The sequence below is a fragment of the Phascolarctos cinereus genome, unplaced genomic scaffold (genome assembly GCF_003287225.1).
Source record: "Phascolarctos cinereus isolate Bilbo 61053 unplaced genomic scaffold, phaCin_HiC Scaffold_9;HRSCAF=440, whole genome shotgun sequence".
Lineage (NCBI taxonomy): Eukaryota > Metazoa > Chordata > Mammalia > Diprotodontia > Phascolarctidae > Phascolarctos > Phascolarctos cinereus.
In genome coordinates, this window is record NW_027556402.1 from 143,722,835 (window position 1) to 143,748,272 (window position 25,438).

At 42.1% G+C, this 25,438-nt stretch overlaps 1 protein-coding gene across 3 annotated transcripts in view; it reads left to right on the forward strand.

The window, feature by feature from the left end:
• The window catches only part of HOPX (HOP homeobox), a 35,825-nt gene that overhangs the window by 7,690 nt on the left and 2,697 nt on the right, over positions 1-25,438 (forward strand). For 2 of the 3 annotated variants that reach the window (XM_020975305.2, XM_020975303.2), the window contains exon 2: positions 17,170-17,327. In XM_020975305.2, the coding sequence (XP_020830964.1) occupies positions 17,184-17,327 (144 nt within the window). In that variant the 5' untranslated portion in view covers positions 17,170-17,183. Of the gene's footprint in view, positions 1-16,812; positions 16,901-17,169; positions 17,328-25,438 lie in introns of those variants that run through there. The other variant, XM_020975304.2, reaches the window with a different exon arrangement.

The following is a 25,438-nucleotide window of genomic DNA, read 5'->3' on the forward strand; positions in this document are numbered from 1 at the left end:
GTCTTCATTGCAGTGTTCTGCCTGGTCCTTGGCCCCACAACTTAAAAGGAGAACTTGCAGAGGATTTAGAGGAGAACCCCCAAGATGCTTAAAGAGCTATGAAGTAATCCAGGAGGAAAAGCCAAAGAAACTGAGATTGTTTGGCTTGGAAAGGAAAAGGCTGAAAGTAGACAGTAAAAGGGCTTCCAGTATATAAAGGATAATTCATGTAAGTGATCAGCTGTTTTCCATCTCTTTTGGAGAAAAAACAGGATGAAAAATGGGCCGAAGCTGTAGTATCTGGCTTTTTTGGCTTTTTATGAAGAATCTCCTCATAGTGTGGAAGGTTGGAGTGAGTGAGTGAGTTGAGTCAAGTCCAGTAGTGTTTAAGTGCCTATTATGAGTCTGGCACTGTGCTAAGCATTGGTGAGGAATGGAGATTGTTTTTCTCCATTAGGGTAGAAATAGGGTAGCCCAGCATATTTTAAATGTGAAGAAGCTGAGATCAGATGACCTCCTGAGATCTCTTCCCAAGATTAGTATATTTCATGAGAAAGGATGGTACGTATGAACTCCTTGGTTCCCAACTAGTATTCTAGCCATTAAAACTCTATAATATGATACGACAACTCCTGTCAGTTCACATCTTCTAATTGCATTGGTAAATCACCACATCATCGCTTCTAGGTGCCATTTTCTTAAAACTCAAGTCACAGAGTTCTGACCTTTTCTGCACTTGAAACTCCAATTCTTCAGGAAAAGTGAATGGTATCCTTCCAAAAAACATGCTCCAAGAAACTTGGAGTGGTAGTATATTTGATTACTAGGAGGAATAACAAATTAATGAAAAAGCATCTAAGTGCTCACTATAGGACCAGCACTGGGCTAAGGGATGGGAATCCACATTTAAATGAGCAAGAAAGTCTCTGCCCTAAAGGAGCTTACATTCTAATAGAGGAAGACAATATATAACTTGAGTGAGAATGAAGGGAAGAGGAAATAAAGGGGAGAGGAAGAAAAAGAGAAAGCAGAAGGGGAACCACCTTGCATTTAAAAATGACTCTGTATGCCTTCTTACTTGTATAAATTTCAAAATATTTAAACACTAAGAAGTGACAATAAAATGGGGTCAGTTATATAGGGTTATTTTCCGGATAGCCTTTCATATCTACTAATTCATCTACACATCACCTAAATAGAAGTGCCCCCAATCAAAGGCCTCCAGTGAGTGGATAGAACACTGAACCTGGAGTTGGGAAGACCCAAGTTTAAATCTGAATTCGGATATTTATTAGCTATCTGATCCTTGGCAAATCATTTAGCCACCACCTGCCTCAGTTTCTTCATCTGTAACATGGGCATAATAATAGCACCTACCTCCTCAGGTTGTTGATCCAATGACATCATATTTGTGAAGCACTTTGCACACATTAAATTGACATATAAATGCTGATTATTCTTATTGTTAGTTCCAAGAGAAGTGAATAAAGTTTCTATAGAGTGGCTGGAGTTACTGGAAAGAGAGAAACTTCCTCATAGTTCCTTTTTTATTGAGGTGTTTCATTAGAAACTTCACATTGAACCTCAATATAAACAACTAAATTTGCTTAGCAACCATTGACATTTGAACCTAATTAATCTGAATGCTCTGCTGTAGTTTCTGTGGCTAACTTTATTTTGAGGCTTGAGAGACAGAGACCTCTTAGTCGGTGAGCATGAGGTAGGCTACTTGGCACCATGGTTTGTCCATGGAAGAGCTGGCATTGAAACTCAGATTTACAGCTGCCGGTTTAGTGACTGTTCACAAGGTCACAGCCTTTCCATGAATTTGATTTTCTTCTGAGCCCTGAAGGTTTCCCCAGTTGCTTGCTTCATGCCGATAACAGATAATCCAGTGACAGTCCTGTACTGAGCACTTAGATGCTTTCTTATTTTGTGATTAATGAAATAAATTAATAAATTAATTAAGTATAGGCTTCAATATCCTGGCTCAGGACATTTTCCCAGTGTGCTCTGAGACAGGAGGCAGGGAGTGAGTATTCTGCCCTGATTTCCAGATGGAAAAAAACGGAGCTAAACTAAGAGGTGAGATGAATACACATTCACCTCACCCTGGGTAAAAAACAAGCATGGAAACAACAAAGCCAAAGGGTACTAAGGAGACAAGGAGCCCATGGTATTGGACTTTGATGCCATGTGTGCCAAGAGACAACAGTATGGCAGCTGATGCGAAAACACTCCATTGTCCCAGGGGTAGAAACTAATTATCACCTCTGAACATTTTATGTTCTAAAGATTGTTCATTGCCACAAAAGACACATCACAGGTTCACTAGGCTGCAATATATTACAGATAAAGAGTTGTACAGAAAAAGCGGTGAGTCAAAGAGATGTGGGGGAAAAAAATGAAAGCAATCATCTATAGATGGTTTACGTGTTCCATTGGGCATCCCTTGAAGGCCAAGAGGTCTAGAGCAGGAGACTTTTAACCTGAGGTCTTTGAATTTGGTATTTATAGAGACAGATATATAAATATATACACATACAGACATATATACATACATGTATGTATATATATATATACACGTGTACATATGTGTGTTACATGCATATGTCTTGCCCAGGGTCATACGGCTAGTAAGTAGTTGAGGTCACATTTGAACTCAGGTCCCCCTGACTCTAGGGCTGGTTCTTTATCCACTGTGCCACTTAGCTGGCCCCCAAATCTATTTTTGGATAATTATATTTCAATACAATTGGTTTCCTTTGTTATCCTGCATATTCTATTTTATGCATTGAAAGACATTATTCTGAAAAAGGGTCTATAGGCTTCACCAGATTGCCAAAGGTGTCTATGACACAAAAAAGGTTAAGAATCTCTGATCCAGAGGAAGCCCCAAGTACATTGGATAGGCTCCCCTGTGGAAAATTTGCAGAACGACACAAATAGCAGTTGAACCTCATGAGAGGGTCTGATCGTGTGGAGATCTTCGTCATTGGAGCAAGTACTTTTATCAATGAGGTCTCAGATCCTTAATGGATCTTAGTGTGGATGGTTTGCTATTGATCCTTGTAAAAGTATATTGCTAGCAATGCAAAGAGTCTTTTCTGAATTTTCCAAAGGGCGAGCGCAACTTGAAGAAGTTATGGCATTTGTTTTATACAAGGTCAAAAAGGAAATTCATAATGATGGCAGAGATGTTTAACTAAATTTGCTAGTGCAGAAAAAAATTGTGACTATCTTGTTTTACCTATTTAGTGATTGTATCGTTTCTGTACATTCAAATGTCCTGGAGAAATGCGTACTTTAAAAAAAAAGTTTAGTTATGCTAATTTCTTAGATCTAGAGATCAATGAGTCTTTCACAGAGTCATGTGCAGGAAGGATTTCAAGAAGAAATTTTTGTCTGAATGGACACACACCCACGCGCACACACACATACACACACAATACACAAAACGATAGGATGACAGTATTTTACAGCCAGCTTTCAATTATCTATGTGAGGATTAGCCAAATCAGATTTAAAATAGACTGATTTCCGTTGCTGGCAAGCATGCTTTTGGGCCACCCCTCCTGCTGTCAGCTCATATGTATTCAGAGGATAGAAAGCAAGTAATATCGGCCTCAATAAAATAGAATCAGGATGATAATTGGGCAACCCAAAAATCATATGATGTATTCCCATTTGCTAATGAGCTGCTGCTGTTTTGAATTACTCATATCATTGCTCCCTTACACAAGCAAGATAGAAAGCTGTTTTTATAAGCTTAATATTTGCCTGTGTAATCCAAATTTCTCATTCAGCTGAACAGTTCTCATTAGGAAAGTATAGAGATTTTTCCACAATGGAAATCTTTTTTCTAATCCTTTAGCACATTTTGGCATCAGAGATTTTTTTTTTTGAGATGGCCTTGGGATTCCTTTGCTTTATTAGCTTAATCCCACCCAGGTTACCTGTTTTTAAAAGCCCTAAGCACATTGCTGTGCATTGTAGTAATCATTATAACATCCCTGTTGTTGTCATAACAGTTTGAGTTGTGGACAGTCAAGGGAATTAACTTCTCAGAGGATGAATTTTTAGACAACACAGCAGTCATGAGAACAGTACTTGGAGCTGACAGGCATCCAAACGCTGTTCATTCTGGAAGACAGGTTGCATCCCACTGGTACGATGTAAGCTTCTTGAGAGCAGAAACTTTATTTTCATTTTGTCTTTGCACATTCATCACCTAGATTCTACATAGTGGAAATTAAGAGACTTCTTCACTCCAAATGTATGCATGGACTATTTGTGCCCGACCTATGGTAGCGCCTTCCTACCTCTCATGGGTCTGATCAGCCACAGTCGGACACGTTCTACTTTGACCCCAACATAGTGACGTCTTCAAGAACGAAGGACAATAACCAACCAACCAGTAGCTTCTTTAAAAGTACTTTTCGGATTGGGTTGGTGGAGAAGGGAAAATCCCACAGGGCAAATTTCCATGATTTCTGTTCAAGCTGCCATAAAAACCACGTCTCCTCCCCACCCATCCACTCTCCAAATAAAAATCATTTGAAATTGTGTCTTCCAACACTTAACTAGGAGGCAATAGAACCTCTTAAGAGGCAAAAATAGCCCCCTGCTATCTCTGCAGACTGCAGCCTCTTCTGTCCTTCTGAAGACTTCCCATTGAGATAATGCACAAACCCACTTGTTTGCTGACTGTGAAGGCTCACTGAGCATAGCAGGGAACATCTTGGCTTTAAAAGCACACAACTGACAAACCTCTTCTTTCATACCTAATCACTGGTTGCAACACCCAGGCTCAGAATATTTCCCCAGCCTTGTCACTGTCTCAACGGTGCTCTGAGATGGGTTACAAGGAATAAATATTCTGCCCTGCTTTGCAGATGGAAAAACTGAGCTAAGCCAATCATCCCAGGTGAAGGGATTTGTTCATTTGCTCTGCTCAGCAAGCCAGAGACAGTGCAAGAGGTGTACCTTGAGTCTCTGAATGATTTTAATACACATCTCTTGATTACTGGGATGATTTAAATCCAGGTCACTTCAGACAGTAATGGAAAAATAGGATTTTAGAGCCAAAAAGCACCTACTTCAATCCCATCGTTTTTCTGGCCTGTCTTGGTGCTTTTTTTTTCTTCCAGCTATTATTATAGCTTAAAATAGTTCTGTTCTTCCAGACTCCATAGTTCAGAGTGTGATAGTATTACATTATTACTGCACAGGCATTTGGAGTGTATAAGGCGTCCCGGGAGGACTAGCACGTTTGGAGTGAGCACTTGTCCAAGCCCTTTTCAGGGCCGCTTATCTACCTTTGGTGTCCATTTGTCACCCGACTCTCCTCTGTGGCTCTAAGAAGCTCTAGCGTGCCCACTGGCCATTGGATAAAATGGTCCCAGTAGACGCTAAGATGCCAAGATGATCCACTGCATCCCAGGCCATCGCCAGTTGTCTTGACTTCAGTCTGGCCGCTAGACTTCAGTGACTCTGGAAGGGAGAGTGAGGTTGACCATGTGTAAGTCAAGACATCACCCTGTGATGTTATTGGTCCTCTTCAGAAACAAAGGATGAACAACAATAAGATACCTTATTTACAAATGTCCCTTATAGACAGTTGTGAACCACCCCCTCCCCCAACACACACACACACCCTCACTCACATCAGCCCCCATCCCTCTACCTAAACTGCTTTGGCCACTGCCCATTCATAAGTTTGGAATTTTCTAAAAAGAGATGATGGAAATGGTATTTTCAGGCAAGAGTTAACCATTCATCCCTTAATCCAACCATGTTTCCTAACAAGCTAAATGCAATATCATCACTTAATTTATAACCATACACCAGCAAAGAAACACAAAGTTAGTTACTGTCTTTTAGATTTACACAGGTTTCCACATGTAAGACTCTGGACTAGCACAGAAGTTGAACTGTCCATGAAAAGGGATCAGCTTTTATACAAAGCATTTTATACCCTAGGTTCAATGAATGAGTAATTCATTGCTGGGGTTTATGTAAAGCTCTATTTATAACAGCTTTCCAGAGTGTCTTATTATTGTCTCTAAGTGACTGTAAATGGTCTGGCCCTAGTGTGGCAAGGGTAGGGGGTAGGGTGGAGAAAAGACTCTTCTAACAGCAGTTTCTGTGAAGAGGGAATAGGGTGTAGTTGGTGGAAAGGTTACCTGACTTGGGGTCAGGAAGATGTAGCTTCAAAATCCTTCTTTTTCACTATGTGATCCTGGGCAGGTCACTTAATCTCTCTGCCTCTGTTTTCTCACTGTAAAATGAGGGGACTGGACCCCATGGCCTCTAAAGTCCCATCTCACTCCAAATCTATGATCCTACAAGTCATCTATGAAGATAAACTGAATCAATGAACCAGCCACTTAGGTAAGCCACATAAATCTGACAGCTGGTAATGCTGATGATTTGACCACTGAACTAAGAGTTAGGTATTATTCTGCCTTCTCCATTCTTGTAGAACGGTTTCACTTTGAGAATGTTATTATGAATCACTTCTCAACCAACTAAAGAGCAGCCTGGCCTGCCTGGTGTCAAATGAAACAACTGCTTAGTCCATCCAGCTGGGCCAGGAACGGTTAAGTAGTGAAACCTACCACAGCCCCCAGACACAGCATAGCTTGCCATCAGTATTCTACATCCCTGGCCCTTTGCCGAGATGTCTCCACCCTTCCCTGCCTTCTTTGTCCCATCTGTGCATTCTTTCTCTGCTCTTACGTACGGGGATGAGATTTACTGTGTGTGATTCAACTGTAAACTGAATGGAGTCTCTGTTGTTCCTACTTACAAGAGATGTGCTTTGGCAGAATAATTCATAGGTTAAAACAACAACAAAACACAACACTGCAGGAGGCATGGGAGGGACCTAAGCTATTTTTCCAGTTTTCACTTTTTTGGTTTGAACACGCCCAACCCTGGCTGTGAGGAGGAACAAAACTGCCATCACTGAAGCCCTTTCCTAAACCGGCTCATGATGGGGATTGTCATTGCCCCCCTACACAGAATGGGTTGATAACTGTGGTGTTGTTTCTCTTCTTTCTCTGTCAATTAATAAGTGAGAAATGAGAGGAATTTCGGGAATAGAGAGAGAAAGATGAGTTATCAGTAACATTGACATTCACTTCCAAATAATATTCTTTTTCTGACCACTGTGCATTATATACAGATACCTAAGCCTGATAGGAAATCTTCTTTAAAATATGACCCTCCCACACTCCCAACCCACCCTTTATGGAGGTGGGAGGTCCACAGGTGTTGCACATTACACATATTTTTGGATTTTTTCAATGTATTAATTGATTGTGCTGACCTTTTCCTCTTTTTTCTTTTTTTTTTGTCTTAAAAAATACTATTTGTACTTGGGATGGCTTTCTGGGAGGGAGAGAAGGAAGGATCCAGGGGGAAATGATGTTGATATAAAAAAAAAAGACATCAATAAAAACTTTTTTAATAATAAAATTTTAAAAAAATAAATTATAAAAAAAACCCTCCCATTAGGATCTGGAAGATATGCTAATGAAAGCTGCTTATGTAGTAGACATATATATATATATATATATATATATATATATATATATATATATATATAAAAACACATATGCATAGGAAAATTAATGCTCTACACCTGTGTGACTTTGGTAAATCATTTCAAGTCTCTGGGACTCAAGTTCCTTAACTGTAAAATAAGGGGAAGTAGGACTCAATGACCTCTAAAGTCCCTTCTGGTTCCAAATCCTATGATGCCTTTCAGCTCCAAGCCTGTGATCCTATGATCAAGTTTACTACTGATTCAAACCAATGCACTGGATCTCTCCCCTCAAATACCCGAAGAGCAGCAAATAGAGTCAGTATGGCATTTGGCCAAGCTGAATAGTAAACACTTGGGTTGACAGAGTAACTAGATGGTGCTAGACTGGAAGTCAAGATGACCTGGGCTCATAATCCTTGGAGCCTCTAACACGAGCTGAGACTCCATTTCATCATCTCTAAAATGGAGACAATATGTGTGGCAGCTACATCACAGAGCTGGTAGGAGGAAGGCTCACTTAGAGGTTGCCTGTGTTAACCACTTTGCAAACTTCAAAGATATATATATATATCTTCAAAGTTTATATATATATATATGTATATACATATACAATGTCAATTATTATTATTCCTACCCATATTATTGAACCCACAAATATAAATTAACCATTAATCCAGTCCTTTACTCAAGAGGGTTTATGAGTTTGTCACCAGGAACACCATATAGTATGCATTTTTAATCCTACCTGACATCTATAATGTGAGACGGCTAGGTGAAGAGGATAGAGTGCTGGGCCTGGAGTTTAGGAAGACCTGAATTCAAATCAATTGGGCCAGGCACTGTGCTAAGTGCTGAACCAGCCTCAGACTCTTATTAATTGTGTGACCCTGGGCAAGTCATTTAACAGCTGTTTGCCTCAGTTTTCTTATCTATAAAATGGGAATAATAACAGCACCTATCTCCTAGGGTTGTTGTGAGGATCAAATGAGGTAATAATTGTAAAGCCCTTAGCACAGTCCCTGGCACACAGTAGACCTTAATAAATGCTTTTTGAGGGGCAGCTAGGTGGTACAGTAGATAGAGTACCAGCACTGAAGTCAGGAGGACCTGAGTTCAAATCTGGCCTCAGACCAAACACTTGGCACTTACTAGCTGTGTGATCCTGGGTAAGTCACTTAACCCCAATTGCCTATAAATAAATGCTTTTTGATTGATTGGAACAGACAGGCCAGGTATGACTACATCCATTTTACAGGTGAGGCAAAGTACAGCAAAATTCAGTGACTTGCCCAAGAATAGGAGCTGGGCCTAGAACTTTTGTCCTCCTACTCCTTGTCAAGGTTATTTTTTCCCCAAGTTTCTTTTTTTCCCCCCAAGTTTCAAAGAAAAACCCCCAATTCTGCTGAGCCTACAGTTAAGACTGCAGCCATGCCACTGAATGCCTTCTTTACTTACCTCCACCCCCTTGTTCCACAGCTTTCTTCGAGACCCAGATAAAATCTCACTCCAGCAAGAGGACTTTCTAGGTATCCCTGTTCCTTGCCTCTACCTCCCCCTACACACACACACACACACACTCACTCATACATGCACGTACATGCACATGCACATGCACACACTCTTCCGGTGCCTTCCCCTCTAAAGGGAAGATAACTTCTATCCATTCTATATATATCTTGTATGCACATAGTTGTTTGCATATCATCCGGCCCATTAGAACGTGAGCATCCTGAGACCAAGGGCCATGCATATATTTGCCTTTCTTGGTGTCCCCCATACTTAGCACAGTGTCTGACACAAACACAGTAAGCAGTTAATAAATGCTGGTTGAAGGACTGACTGATTGACTAAAGGGGGCACAGAAAAGGTACAGTGAGCCTGAATTTACAGTACAGTGATCAGTACATGAGGCAAGAACACAAGTGAATGAATGGAACATACAAGATCGAGGGGCAGTTAGGTGGCGCAGTGGATAGAAAACTGGCCCTGAAGTCAGGAGGACCTGAGTTCAAATCCGACCTCAGACCAAATACTTGACACTTACTAGCCCTGTGACCCTGGGCAAGTCACTTAACCCCAATTGCCTAAAAGCAAAAAAAAAAAAAAGATTAATACTGACTGAGCCAAGCAGCCAAGCTCCCTAGAACTTCAAGCAGCTAAACCAATGGGATTTATTGCTAAGTGTTGTGGACTTTCGAAACTGTGTGGAGTCATAACCAAATCCATCATGTTTGTTTGACAAGCTGTGGGCGATGATATGGTCGCCGATGACCAACGGGAATGACACGTGTTCCTCTTCATTTCCGTGTTGACATTTCTCTTCCTTCTTTCTTTATCAAGCAGTACGCAATGTGTTCTGTGAGGACACAGCGTACCTTATTCACTTCATGTATTACCAGTCAGTGTTGTGTGTTCTTGTTTCTACTATACTAGGCAAAATGGGAGGAGTTATGATTCTGCTGGCTTCTGGCCTCACCGTGGGAGCTTGAACAAACCTGCTGAATCGTTTGTGCCTTAATCAAAGCCAGGATTAGGGTTAGGGTTAGAATGAGGGGTAAGGAAGACAGCTGCTAAGGTGAATCATGTGGGGTTGTTGGGAAGGAGGCCACAATGAGGGACAGTGGAATAGTCCTTAAATACAGACTGTAGAGCCAGAAAATTCTGCTTTTGAATGGGTGTGTATACATGTACACACACACACACACACACACACACACACACACACACACACACACACATACACAGAGTTTATTGATGTCTTATTTTTTACATCTTTGGAGTTTTCCCGAGTATCTTTCTCTCTATCCCAGAGAGACATTACATATAACAAATTGCATTTTTAAAGACAAAAAAAAAGAAAGAAAAAGAAGAGAAAAAAAATCAGCACAACTGATCAATGCATCAAAAACATTTACATATATTTTATGAGAAGTGTCTGTTACAGTAAAGCCTCAAAGCAGATATAAAGGGAGCACTATTTTTAGATCTTACCTAGGATATACAAATGCCTTATAGTGGCCTCCAAGGCCACTATAAAATGAAGCTTGAAAAGGGAGATGAATTCTCTTTCTTTTCCCTTCCATACTGAAGAAAACCTCACTGAGAAAGAGAGAAAGAAAGCTTTTTTGAGGGACTGGAGAACTGATGGAGGCAGCATAGACTAGGGGAAAGAATAGTGGACTGTTGCAGTAGCCAGGATCAACTGTGGCCCTTGGCCAAAATGAAATGGGTGATGGTTGAAATGTGTGCTCATTACCCCCTTCTCCCACCCTAAATCACAACTATGTCTTCACTTTCATACTAAAGTGTAAATACCAGATGATACAGTCTTACTTGGGGAAGGTAGGAGGGAGGTTGCATTTTAACAGGGCTTAAATCCTAAGCTAAAGTAATGAACTATCTTGGCAGAATTTCAAGCATCCATGAAGCAGGAGTGAGAGATATGAGGGATTAGAGGAGATTTTCGCCCCTCTGACATCATACCATAATTTCCTATTCTGAGTCCTGGTCCTGTCTCTGCCTGCATACTTTGGATAAATCAATTCATTTCTCTATGCCTCTATTTCTCCATTTGGAAAATAGGGCCAATCCAACCCTTGCCCAAGACCATAATAATGCTGTAAAGGGAAAGAAAAATTGTCTCTGTGAAAATGCTTTGAGGTGACATGCTCTATGCCATGGGAACTCAGTTCAAGCACTAAGGGGGCATTATTGAAGGGCATTTGATTCAACATCAACAGTGCATTTGAAATCCAAGGCACAGTCTGAAATATTTTCCTTTTCTCCTCTTTTCTTCCTTACTCAGTCATTTGCAATCACTCTGTTGTTTTCTGTTGGGAATCCTGGCATTCACTAGGTTTGCCTTGGCCAATAGTTCCATATTTGATGTAGTTAATCACATCTTACAAATGTGGATCTAAGTCGCAAGCCTCAAGAGATCTACGGAAAGAGAAAAATGAAGAGAGCACTTAGTGATATGCCGACAAAGGATTTGGGTTTAGGTCCCGGTTCTGCATTTGGAAAGTTTACTCTGTGTGGCTGACGGAGCTTTTCCATCGCCTTCTGCTATGAACCAATAAACACAAGGAAATGCATAGGCCTGGACCAACCACAGGTATTTATGAGAAACGAGTGGATAGATGCAGTGTTGAACAGACTAGAAGAACTCCCTTAGGACTGGTTGTCAATCACACCCAGACGGATTAGGCAGAGAAAGGTAAAGACCACTAGTTCCTCCACATTTCCTGCATCTGTATGTTTCTCAGTGCTCCAGGCACCTGAGCAATAGCTCTTGATTTAAAAACAGAAAAAGAAAACCTTATCCTTTGGCACTTGCTCCTTTCTTGAGTTTTCACTTCTCCAATATCCAAAAGCATGGATCGGACAAGGGGAGCCGCAAAACTGCCATCACAAAACCACTCTGCTAGCAACCCCATTGCTACTGCTGCTGCCTCCCTGCTGCTCAGTGTGGCTGGGGTGAAACCTTCATCTCTCTGGGTTCTTTCTTTTGAGCATTTTAGAAAAGTTCATCCTCCAGTTCTGATCCTGCAAAAGCTTCCTCTTTTCCTGAACTGGGGAGAAATACAACTCCCATGGTCATTAGCACCTCAGGCAGAATGGGTAATGTTTCCATTACTGCCATGGCCAAGTGACTACTCAAAGTGCTGTCTCTCCTTGAAGGGAAGGTAAAGGAACTCGAGGAACATCTCTCCACTCTCCAGGTTATTAAGGAGAATGGAATCTTCTTGGACCTGAAGTCAGGAAGACCTGAGTTCAAATTCAGCCTCAGACACTTACTGTGTGACCCCAGGCAAGTCAGTTAATCTCTATCTGCCTCAGTTTCTTCACCTGTAAAATGAAAGTAATAATAACACCTACCTCCCAGTTTTGTCATGAGGATCAGACGAGATATCTATCACTCCTTGCCCTTTCTACCCATTATGAGTCTGTGTGTACCCTCCTGGGACAAAATTCCAAGCACTGATCTAAAGGCGGGAGATCTCTGTATCTTTCTGTTCTCCCAGTCTCTGTCTAGAGACAGCTAGGTGGCACAGAAGATATAGAACCAGGTCCAGAGGCACGAAGTGGTTGTTTGGTGGTTTTTAGTCATGCCCAACTCTTTGTGACCTCATTTTTGGCAAAGATACTGAAGTGGTTTGCCATTTCCTTCTCCATCTCATTTTACAGATGAAGAAACTGAGGCAAACAGGTGACTTGCCCAGGGTCACACAGGTAATGAGTATCTGAGGCCAGATTTGAACACAGAAAGATGAATCTTCCTGACTCCAGGCCCAGTGCTCTATCTACTACATCTTAAGTCCTTAGCAGCCCTGGCATATAAAATAGGCATTTATTAAATACTTGTTTTCTCCCTTTTCTTCTCCCTTCCTTCCCCCTAAACTTCCTTCTTTCCTCTCTTTCTCCTCTCCTCTCCTTCCTCCCTTCTTTTTCCTTTCTTCTTCCCTCTCTTCCTCCCCTCCTTCCTTCCTTCCTTCCTCCCTCCCTCCTTCCTTCCCTCCCTTCTTTCTTTCCTTCTTTCCATAGTACTCCTTAGCTACTTCAAAACATCGAAGATGAAACTTCTCTCTAGACACTACTGCTACCTAAGTTATGGAAAGTATGTAGCAGTAGTGGCTGGGCCCTCTTCTCTTCTCCCTCTATACTACTTCACTTGGTGATCTCATCAGTTCCCATGGACTTAATTACTATCTCTGTGCTTAGGATTCTCAAATCAACCTATACTGCCCCAGACTCTCTGCTGACTATTAATCTCACATCTCCAGCTGCCTTCCAGGCATCTCAAATGGGATATATGGCAGACATCTTAAACTCATCCTATCCAAAATGAACTCATTATCTTTCTCCTTAAACCTTCTCCTCTTCCTACCTTCCCGAGGGCAATATTATCCTCCCAGTCCCTTAGGCTTGTAACCTAGAAGTCATTCTCAACTCCTCACCATCTCTCACCCCCTCATAGCCAATCTATTGCCAATCCTGATGATTTCACCTCTGCGATATACCCCCCTCTCTCCTCTGATACTACCACCACCATAGGCCTCATCACCTCACACCTAAATGATTGCAATAGTCTTAGTCCCTCCTCATTTCAACCCATCCTCCATTCATCCACTAAAGTGGTTTCCCTAAAGCAGGGGTGTGATCATGTCACACTGCTCCCCTCAATAAACTTCTGTGACTCCCTATCACCTCTAGGTCAAATAAAAGATTCTGTTTGGTGTTCAATGTCCTCCATAACCTAGCCTCCTCCTAGCTTTCCAATCCTCTTACACCTTAGTCCGTAAGACTGTACTCTGATCCAGACACTGGCCACTTTTATGTTCCACAAAAAAGACATTCTCTCTATTGGCTCTGGGCATTCTCTCTGGCTGTACCCCATGCCTAGAATGCTGCCCCCTCCACAATTCTATCTACTGCCTTCCCTGGCTTCCTTTAAGTCTCAATTAATTCCATCTTCTACAGAAAGCCTTCCCCAACCCTTCTTAGTTCCAGCGCTGTCCTTCATAATTATTTCCTATTTATCCTATATAAAGCCTGTTTGTATATATTTATTTGTTTGGCCTCTGCTTCATTAAATTGTGAACTACTTGAGGGCAGGGACTGTCTTTTGCCTCTTTTTGTATCTCCAGGGCTTAACACAGTGCCTGACACATAGAAGGTGCTTAATAAATGTTTATTGATTGACTGATTGAATATCTGGATATCAGAATCTACTAAATATATTTCTGAAACTGCACTTTAAATTTTGGCCTTCTTGGGAAGGTGATATAAATTCTCCCAACCTTATCCAAACTATCTCCAATTGTATTATTAGTCATACTTTATTAACATTTAATTATCATATTACTGTTATATTATAACAATTCATCTTTTAAATGCCTCACGGCACCCATGCTGCAATAAAAACTGCCTCTTTAAAGCTGATTTTTAAAATATCCTGTTTAGCCCAAATTGTTTGTACTACCTCCTAAAAACCAAACTTTTAAACTGTTTTCTTGCTGATGATTTTATCTCTTTGATATACACTCTCATTGCTTGCTTTATGGGGTCAAGGTTACTGGACTTGTTTTATTTGTTTCATCTTAAAAGGGGGGAAAAGAAAAGAAAGAGCAAACATTTAATCAAATACAGTCTGCAAGGAGAGAGCCTGGGCTGTGGTAAAAGGTAGAACAGATTTTTCGATTTAGAATGTCCACACCCACTTCCTCTGACAGTTTTTTTCCCCTCTTCTTTTCTCCTTCTTCATCCATTTTAATCAATAATAAATCTTGTCCAAAAGGGGAGCTTGTAGAATTGGATGCCTGGAATTGATTCCCCCTCATGCCATCCTGATCAGATCAACTATGCTAGTCCAGCTAACTGGATGAGTCCCCTTAAAGGAACCAGGGCCTCCCTTGTGAAATCTAATACAAAGTACTGTAACAGGAAACCAGAGAAATCTAATGCAATAAAATGCACCTGATCAGATTTAAGAACATTAGTGGTCCTTCGATTATAAACCAGGAGTCAAATGACAAAGAAGGACAAAGCTAGAGCAGAAGGGCACATCATTATGAATTGAGAGAGACTAAAGAGCTTAGGACCACAAAAATTGTGGAAGATATCACAGTACTATCACTGTTACCCAAGCCTAGAGCAATCCCTATTATAACCATCATGGTAAAGAAGGCTATATTTTAAATTAAATTTTATTTTTAGTAAGCAAAAATCCACCTCTCTCATTGCCCTTTCCTCCAATTAAGGGGAGGGGAAAGAAAAACAAAATCCCTGTTACAAACCTATAATCAAGAAAAAAAATTCTGCATTGGCCATATTGTAAAAATATGTGTGTGTGTGTGTGTGTGTGTGTGTGTGTGTCCTGCACTGAGTCATTTACCTTTCTATCAGTATTCAGATAGCATGTTTCATCATGAGTCCACTGGAATCATGCTAATCATAATTCCTAAGTCTTTCAAAGTTGTTTGTCTTTGTGATACTGTTGTCAATGTATAAATTGTTTTCCTGGTTCTGCTCACTTTTCTCTGCATCACTTCATAAAAGCCTTCCCAGGTTTCTCTGAAACCCTCCCCTTCATCATTTCTTATAGCACAATAATATTCCATCATATTTACATGACCATAATTTCTTCAGAAATTCCCCAACTGATGGGCACACTTTCAGTTTCTAATTCTTTTTCGCCCCCAAAAAAGAGCTATAAATATTTTTGCACATTTTAAGTTTTTTTGCTTAATATTAATCCCTTCCTTAAACTACTGTCTAATTCTCCCCTTTCCCTCCTGTCTCCCCGTTGAGTGAAATGTATTTTGTACCCAACTGTGTGTGTATTCTTCCTTCTTTTGACCAGTTCAGATGAGTGTGAGGTTCAATGTCAGTTGCTCCACACCCCCGCCCCCGCCCCCACTTGTTTGTATAGACTTCTACTTGGCACCTCATAAAGAAGGCTTATTGACCATTGTGCTGTTCTAAGCATTGTCCAACAGTCCCATCAAGTGGACTAGGAAATAATTGGGGGTTTTGTGGGGAGGGGCAAACCTGTGATTTCATTGCAATAGGAATTCCAGCCAATGAGATAAGTACCTGCTCAGCAACTTAGAAGTCTAGTGAGAAGCCTTGGTCACTGAGAAGTTAAGTGACTTACAGAGACACACAATCCATACGGGTCAGAAGTGGGACCTGATTGAAGGGGATAAAGCTTCCAGAAGGACTAGTAGATACATAAATTGGGGAAGGTGGCAGCGGCTAAGGGCAGTTTATAATGAAAAGATACAAGCTGAAGGTTTTAGGAGCTTCCTCCCCCAGACCCAAGGTGTACTGTCTGCGGCTCCCCCCAATTCCTGCCAGGCTTTTAGTTTTGTATCCCAGACACCTAGCCCGCAAAAGACACCACTTAATGAGCGTTAGTTGGTTGGACTACTGCCCTGGTGCGAAACCTGCTCGCTTACAGCTGTGGAGACTGGAGCTGTGCCCACCACCTGCAGAATGATGGGAAGCGACGACGCGACTTTAGTGGGAAATGTCCAAAGCGTGCATTTTCTTGCCTATTTCCCAAAGCCGGACGTCTTCCGTCTGCCCGCCCTCCCTTCCTAGGGGGTATGATCCCCCTCCTCTCCCGAGCGAAAAAGGCTCTGAAAGACAGACTTATAAGCCACCTCACCCCTACTTCTTAAAGAGGAGGGAGAGTTGAGTCATCCCCTTGACTCCAGCCCGCTGCCCCAGGGCCAAGGCAGGGACTGGGATAAATGCCCGGGAAGGTGAGCGGAAGGCAGGAGAAGGTTCGGAGGAGAAGAGGACTTGGGGAAGTCTCGGGGAGAGTGTGGACAACCCTTTTCCTGCCCAGCTGGGCCCGCAGAAGTGAGACTGGGCGGGGGCGGGGGCGGGACGGGAGGGGGGAGACCTCCTACATCCCCGAGGGCTGGGCTCTACCGGGAGCCGCCCCGCCCCGAGATGGCATTGGGGCTGCGATCTGGTGCCTGGGTGTGAGCCGAGGTCTGGGCTCTCGAAGATCGAAGAGCCGCCCCGCCGTCCGCGCCCCCTCCCCGGGACCCCGGGGGGGAGCCCAGAGCCAGCCTTCCAGCCTGCGTCTCACACCGGCCCCACCCTGTACTTTTCTCCCCACCTAGTGACCACAGGGACCATGTCCACGGAGGAACTGAACGGCCTCACGGAGGAACAGGAGGAGATCCTGGAGTGCAACTTCTGCAAAGGAAACAAGTACCCGGATCCTACCACGCTGCTCCTTATCGCCGCCGAGGTCGGCCTCAGCGAGGAACAGACTGAGGTGAGGCTCCCACCTCGGTGCCTGCGTCCGGGCCCGCCTCCGTGCCTGCCTGTCCGCCCTGCCTCTCATCCAGACTATCGCCGCCTCTTCTCTTTTCCTCCCTCCCTAGCTTGTTTATCAGCACCAGATGGCTGGTGTCACCTTATCATTTTCCACTTACCTGACTCCCTTATCTCTTCCCACGCAGTCATCCCTGACCCACAGCACCACCGCACCCATAACCAGACCCTCTGGCTCCATCCCTTGTTATCACCTCCCTAGCTGTGTTTGTCCCCCAACTCCGGTCTTATTTGTGTCCAGTGCTGAGCCTCTTATTCTTTGCCTTTGCTCCCTCCCAAGCCCACCAATCATTCAACCGGTATTTATTAAGCACCTACTTGTGCCAAGACAAGTACAAACGAGAAACTTTCCCTACTGGCAAGGAGCTCACCTACAAGAACTCCAGTTCCCAGAAGAGCTCCTTAGAGAGTACCACATTTTTGTTTCAGACCAGCCTTTCTCCCATTCCCCTTGTAAACTGACATCTCCCTGCTTCTTAAGGTCTTCCTCCTCTTTGTGGTCTCTGCTTTTTCTTATTATCTTTGCTTTCCCCTTTGAGTTCCGAAGTCAAGAGCTGTGCCTTCCTCCTTTGGGCTGTCAGCCTTACTGACAGAAGTCGTTTCTGTTCTATCAGTGGGTTTCCCAGCAGCAGCAGCTAGGTGATCTCTCCTTTGCTCCAGCACTCATACTTCCAGCCATTTACATCATTTTCAATGTGCAATCTCTCTGCTTTCCTGCCCCCTTCTGCTACACCCATTTCCAGAGCCTGATGTCTTTAAGCACACTTCTCGTGATGTTCAGAGAATCAGAGTTTTAGAGATGGGAAAAACCTTTAGGCCTAAGGAAAGCTAAGCTCAGATGAGTTAAATCATGGGGCTGCTTATTGGTAGAGCTGGGCCAAAAATCCAAGTGACCTGTTCTTATTCTTTCCAGTAGAACACTGCTGTGCTTTACTTTAAAAAAAGAAGAATCGTGTTCATACACACAAACACCCCCCCACACACATATACACACAGAGGGAAGGGAGGAGGGAGAGAGGTTTGGGTTCAAGTTCAGAAAATATTTCTGGCTAAGGATAGCTAGGTGAGTAAAAGTGGTTCAGTTCAGGCCAACAAGCATAGATGAGGCACCTACTACATGCAATGTTAAACACTGGGGTAGTTGTGGGGGGATAAAATGGAATGTTTTCTGCACTATGGAAAGGAATTTGGGAATAGGGTGGGAGATAAATTTACACATATAAGAGTAAGGTAATTGAGAGATTGGAGAGGCCAAGGAAAGAACAGATGAAATGTTCTAGGAATATGAAAAGGAAGGCGGGAATACTAACTGCTGAAGAGATCAGGAAGGGCTACATGGAGAGGATGGGGCCTGACTGGAGTCTTGAAGAAAGCTAAGGAAGGTAGAGATATGGAGGAAGTGTGTTTTAGACGTGGCTGATGTTTTGAGCTAATGCATGAGTATGGTTTTTATGCTGTGACCAACTGTAAAGTTGCAAAGACGCATCAGTCATCTAATGGACATTTTATAACATCATTACTGAGGACCTAATTAGTCCCTGAGACATTTTGCCTAATGCCAGGTTCATTTTCTCCAGTAACAACAGTGGATGAGCTAAGCCTGCATATCGGTTTATCTGACTCCCAAGGTTGCCCAGAGGATCAAAGGCAATAATAGAACTGAGTCCTTTGTAACCATGTTGCTCTGTGTTTCTATGTGCTCTAGATGAATTCTAACTGTGGGGAGATGGACCTGATCTAGTTGCCCCCTTAAGTCCTGTGATCTGTTTACAAAGTCTCTATGCCTTTCTGGAAGTTGCTTAGTGCAGAGGATGCAAATAGCTGTCTCGTGACTGTCTCCTGCGTTTTAGGAGACTTCTCAGAATCAATCAATTGGAAATTTTGTTTGGGTACCTAACAGGTACCCAGGACTGTTGGGGCACTGGACAATCAATGCCCTACTCATCCATCTGTAGAACAGGAAGAATCAGATTGGACCATTGGGTGACTTTCCTGGGAGCTGTTTACCCATCTTGTTGTCTGATTCCATTTACCCTCTAGCACTGAACGATGATTAGTTATACATGATAATAATAATAACAGCTGACATTTATGTAGAGCCATGGCAGTTAGGTGACAGAGCAAAACTCTGCGAGCAGCACTGGAAGCCTTGAGTTCAAATCCTGTTTCAGTTACTTCCTACTTGAAGGACTCTGGGCAAGTCACTTAATCTCTGCCATCCTCAGTTTCCCCATCTACAAAATGGGAGTAACAATAGCATCTATCTCATGAAGTTGTTATGAAGCTCAAATGAAAGAGCTTATGTAAAGTGCAAAATATAGGCCAGTTGTTAGCTTAAGCAGTCATAAATCATTTTATGGTCACTATTAGACTGTGAGCTCCTGAGAGCAGGATTTTTTTATTCATTTGATTTTTTAAATGTCTGCCTTTGCTTTCTTTGTATCCCCAGAGCTTGGCACAGTGCTTGGCACATAGTAGGCACTTAATAAAATGCTAGGTGACTGACTTGAATCTCGTAGCGGTCCTGTCAGGTATAGGTTATAAGTAGTATTATCCTCATTTTATAGAAAAGGAAAATGAAGCTCAGAAACTAGTGAAGGCCTGAGGCAGGAGTCCTACCCTGATCTACCTGACTTCAGGCCCAGCACTCAATCCATTACGTCAAGCATACAGGTCCAGAAATAATTTGCAGGGAGATATTGCTTCATCTCCATGGTGAAGTACAAATGGGCCAATCTATTTCATACTGTTTTACAGATGGGGATACAAAAGACTACACGAGGCAGTGATTTCTCCAACATCACACACTGAATCAATGCTCAAGTAGTCCTAGATACCTAATGGGTGCTCAGTAAACAACTAGCAATTGATTTCTGTTAGAATCAAGGCTATATTTAATAAATCCAGCCAGGCATCAGACAATTTACTCATATGCCAAGATTTGTCTTGTTGATTATTTTCTTATGTGTGGGTCAACAAGAAAACTAGCTAACAACATTGAAAATTATTTTTGATAATTTAATCAACAAACATTTATTAAGTACCTACTATAGGCCAGGCATTGGGGATATAACAACACAAGCTAAAAAGCTTACATTTTCTTGGGAAGCTTCCTGATGAAATTAGACAGTTTTTAAAATCACAGACTGTTTAGAAAAAAAAATTACTGTGGAGGTAAGGACTTTCCTTTCTCCTAGAGCCAAGTTCTGGATCTGTGTCTGTACAGAGTAATGACTGAGCTCCTCTCCCCATCTCTGATAAGCTCACGTTAAATGATCCATGCCCCTTCCCCCCAAAACACTTATGCTTTTGGCCTGTCAATTCAATTAAATACACATTTATATAGGGCCTGCACTAGATTCTGGAGATACTAAGGCCAAATAAATGACCCATCGGTGCATGCCTTAAGAAGTTTACATTCTTCTGTCACCCCCTCCCCAGACATCAGTCACCTTATCTGTAAACTATAGATAAAGATGATTATCTATAACTAGGTCGGTATAGTGGAGGGAGTGCTGGACCAGAGTCAGAAGAACAAGTTCATCTTCTCCCTCAAACATTCTGTAGTTATGGTGTCACCCTATCTCTCTCATCCCCAATTTCCTTATCTGAAAAGTGGGTATAATAATAGAACATCGCTCTAAGGGTTTTATAAGCATTAACTGAGACAGCACTTGCAAAGCACTTAAGGTGCTATGCAAATGTGAGCTCTTCTTGTCTGAGCTTCCTGGTATGGTAAAAAATGGAAGGAGTTTGTGTGAAGACTAGCTGTCAAAAGAATAAGCCATATAGAAATGAATGAGGATCTTCTGGCTCCCTTTCTCGCCTCCTGCCCTGTAAACCAGTTGACAAGATAGAAATAACTTAACCATTTCCTACCCCTCAGAGGAGCAGTTGGAATAAGTGATGGAGTAATAGAAAACATTCCACAAAAAATGAGACAGTTACATGGTCATTGGAAGGGTGAATTGGCTCCCCAAGAAGGATGGGGGAGAAAGTGCTTAGTAGTGTGCCTAGCACATAGTAGGCCTTTAATAAATGTTCATGATGGCCTGAAAGCAAGGAACATGATATAAAAAGGGGGTCGGGAGGCTTTCTCCCTTGATAATGGAGCTTAGTTGAAAGCTTCCTACCTAGGATTACACTATGCCAAGAGGCGCCTATTCTCATCACAGAGTAAGGAGAACAGAATATTTGCACCCAAACTCCTGCTGCGTGCAAATTCTACTGTTTTCTCCTTCGCAGCTCTCGAATGTAGAATAACTGGCTATTAAAAAAAAATTTCTCAAACCGTACTTGAAAATGGTGGGTTGAAATGAAATAAGAGGAGGAAACGACATGATTTCTTTCATCAGATATCCCAGGAAGATAATTGATAGAATAACAGAATCTGAGAGTTGGAAAGCACCTAGTCCCAGCTAAACAAGAATCCCTTTACAACCTAATGTGTGCACAGGAGCATTAAGCTCTATATTTGTGCGACCCTGTATCAAATTCAATTTACCCCCCTCTTTTTAGCCCTCCTCCAGTTTCCTATACTTTGCTGTGTTCCGGATGAGCTATGGGCTTATAAAAATGTGCTATGAAGTAACTCTGTGTCCATCATACACTACTACATTGTATGTATCTGCTGGAAAGATTGTTCCACTTCCTAGGCCTTGGCCTTCCTCTGCCCCCAAATCTGAAACAGTAGTTCCATTGGTCTAGGCAAACTGAAATGTCCTGGTTCCTCCCTTTACCTTCTACATGAAGGGGAGAAGACAGATTGGAGTGGGAGGGATGGAGTCTGACTGGGCTCAAGGAACACAGCCCCAGAAAGGAGTTACTGGCCACCAAATGCATTATATTTCTGTGTGTTGCTGTGCAAGTGATTTAACTTCCCTGGGTCTCAGTTTCCCCAACTGTGGAATAGGAATAACAATAACATCTCACTCACAGGATTGTTGTGAGGCTCAGAAGAGATAATATTTGTAAAGTGCTTCTCAAACCTTAAAGTGTTATGTGAATGTTAGCTATTGTTAAGAAGTAAGGGGGCATAGGTGGCTCAGTGGATAGATCGTTGGCCCTGGTATCAGGACCTGAGTTCAAATCCAGCCTCAGACATTTGACACTAGCTGTGTGACCCTGGGCAAGTGACTTAACCCCATTGCCTAGCCAAAAACAACAACAAACAAGAAAAAAAAAGAAGTAAACATTACATAGCATTTCAGTCTTTGGCTTTCTCCAGGTCCTACACCCTAGGCAGGCTCCCCTCCTACTCCTTCTTGAAGAATTTCCAATTCCTGCTGCCACAGAATGGTGGGCACCAGGAGACTGATTGCTGCCTCCCTCCCTACCTGATTGCTCTCTTTTCCAACACAGCCATCAGGGAAGCTTCGGGCACAGGGGAGCCCAGAGCAAAACCTGCCCGAGTTTACAGTGTCAGGTCTGTCAACAGCTGGGGTAATAGCACTTTACATATGTTATATGTTTGATCTTCACAAGAACCCTGGGAGGTAGGTGCTGTTATTATCCCCATTTTAAGGTTCAGGAAACTGAGACAAAGAGATTAAGTGTCTTGCCCAGAATCACGCAGCAGCTTGGAATTAACTAAAGCAGATTTTTGCACTCAGGTTCTTCTGACACCAAATCTGACATGCTCCCTCCAGAGATTTAAGTGGAGGCCTTCTTGATCTATGCCATCATTATCCCACCTTACAGATAAGTTAACTAAAGGCCAGAAAGGTAGCAATGTTGGGAAAAATTTGTCCAGTGTCTTACAGGAACTAAGGAGTACAGCTGAGATTCAATCCCAGATCTTCTAATTCCAAATCAAGTCCCTTACGCCATACTGTCTCCCTTTCCTTTGTTTTCCTTCCCAATATACATGTATAACAGCCCTTTTCAGGGTGGGAAATAAATAAATCCCAGGGTCTCCAGTGACTTAGCCCTCTTAGCAAGATAACCAATCTGAGACTTGTCTGAATGACTGTTAGCACATGCACAGGTCCCATTTCCTCAGGAAGTATTGTCTGAGATAACAGCTATTTAGTCTGACAAACTAATTCAGGCTCATGATTTCTTGAGTTATCTTCTTCCATCTATCACTTGAGTTTTAAAACAAGTAGCTTCTGGAAACAGTGCTAAGGTGACTGAGTAACTAATGATCTGGCCTTGAGCACAGAGTAAATATTTGGGGGCCTATAAATAATACTATATAGGCTGCTGCTTACTCAGTTTAACCATAGTGCCAGCTCTAAGCCCAGAGTCATTCCACCCCAAAGTATGTTACATGACTGGGTTTATGACTGGGTCATCAACACTAGAGCAGGAGTTCTTAACCTGGGAACTATGCACTTTAAAAAATGTTTAATAACTATGTTTTGATCTAATTGGTTCCCTTTTGTAATCCTATATATTTCATGCATTTATAAATATTATTTTGGGAAGGGGTCCATAGTCTTCACCAAACTGTTAAAAGAATTCATGATACAAAAAAAAAGGTCGAGAACTGCCTTAAAGAGTTACAGATTTCTTATTCCTTATCTTCCCTATTCTATGTCATTTCCTCTCTTGCAAAGTTGCCCCTTACTACATTGACATAATGGGCTAGAAGTACTACTTTAATGAGAGCAAGGAAGGACTTTGTGTTCCCATGAGTTATCTCTCTCAGATGCTTCCTCCAACTGCTGGTAGGAATGTCAGGGTGAAGGGAAGAGTCAGGAACCATGATGGAAGATGAAAAAGAAAAGAAGGGAATGGATCCTTGCAGAAGAGTCTTTACATAAAAATTCAGTGGTCCTAACTGTATAATTAGGAATATCATTTCCACATAATTCCCATGGAAGAAATGAAGCCCTTCCACTGTGAGAAACCGGAACCACTTTATCTTCATGAAAATAAGAAAAGCTTTATTTTCTGGATGAATTTGGAGGTTGCCTCTTGTCAGAGGGCTTTTTTAAATTTTATTTTGGTTTGGTTTTTTTTTTGGCTAGGCAATGGGGTTAAGTGACTTGCCCAGGGTCATACAGCTAGTAAGTGCTAAGTATCTGAGGCAAGATTTGATCTCAGGTTCTCCTGACTCCAGGACCAGTGCTCTATCCGTTACACCACCTAGCTACCCCAAGAGGGTTTTTGTAAAGACATTTTGCTTAGGTATCTACAAGGCAGTGTGGCAGAGTCCCCTGACTACAGTATAAAGTAGATGTGTGTCAGTTAACTTTTCACTATTCCCAGGAAACTCCTAAGTCTACAAATTAAGAGGAGTTACTCATCTGCATTAGCAGGGGAGTTTCCACTCTGGGACTTCCCTATAAATTCTAAGTCCAGGTGACAACTATCTCCCCCCTCCCCCCTTCCAACACACACACCCAAAACATCAACATCTAGGTTAAAACCTGCTGGTTTAAATCAAATGGAATGTCACAAAATCCCAAATCCAGTAAGCCAATCTTTCTCTTTTTTTCTTGTAGGTATGGGGAGAAAGAGCTGGGAAATGAATTCTCAGCAAACCCTTGGGATATAGAAAAGATCTGGTCTTTCTTTTATTACCAACTCAAACCCAATGTAGCTGTCATTGTCCTTTAGAGCAGGACCCAGTATTTTTTTTTAAACTCGTCTCAGTACTTTTGGTCCCAGTCCCAGAGCTCAGTGAATTTAGAAGTTTCATCAATGCAAGCGCTGAGAAACAAAGCTCTCCTTTTGGAAAGAAAAAGATGTTAGCTACTGAGATGTAAGATGCTAGCTGAAAAAGAAATAATGTTCTTCACAGGTCCTTCCCGGTGATAGGGTCTAATTCTCTTCCTCAGAATAAATAAATCCCTATCAATGGTTAAGGGTAATGAGGACATGCATTTAGGAACAATCGAGGGATAGATTTCCTTACCCAGGGGATGATAGGACACAGAATAGGCTGGTAAGGCCAGAAACCACAGTCAGGATCAATTTAAGTGAGTAATTTAAGTAATTTGAATCTATTCTAGTTGGGGAGAAAGGGAAGCACAGAGTGTTTTACTGGAGATAGAGTTTGAGGGACTACAGCTGACTTACTAAATTTCAGACTCACTTGATTTC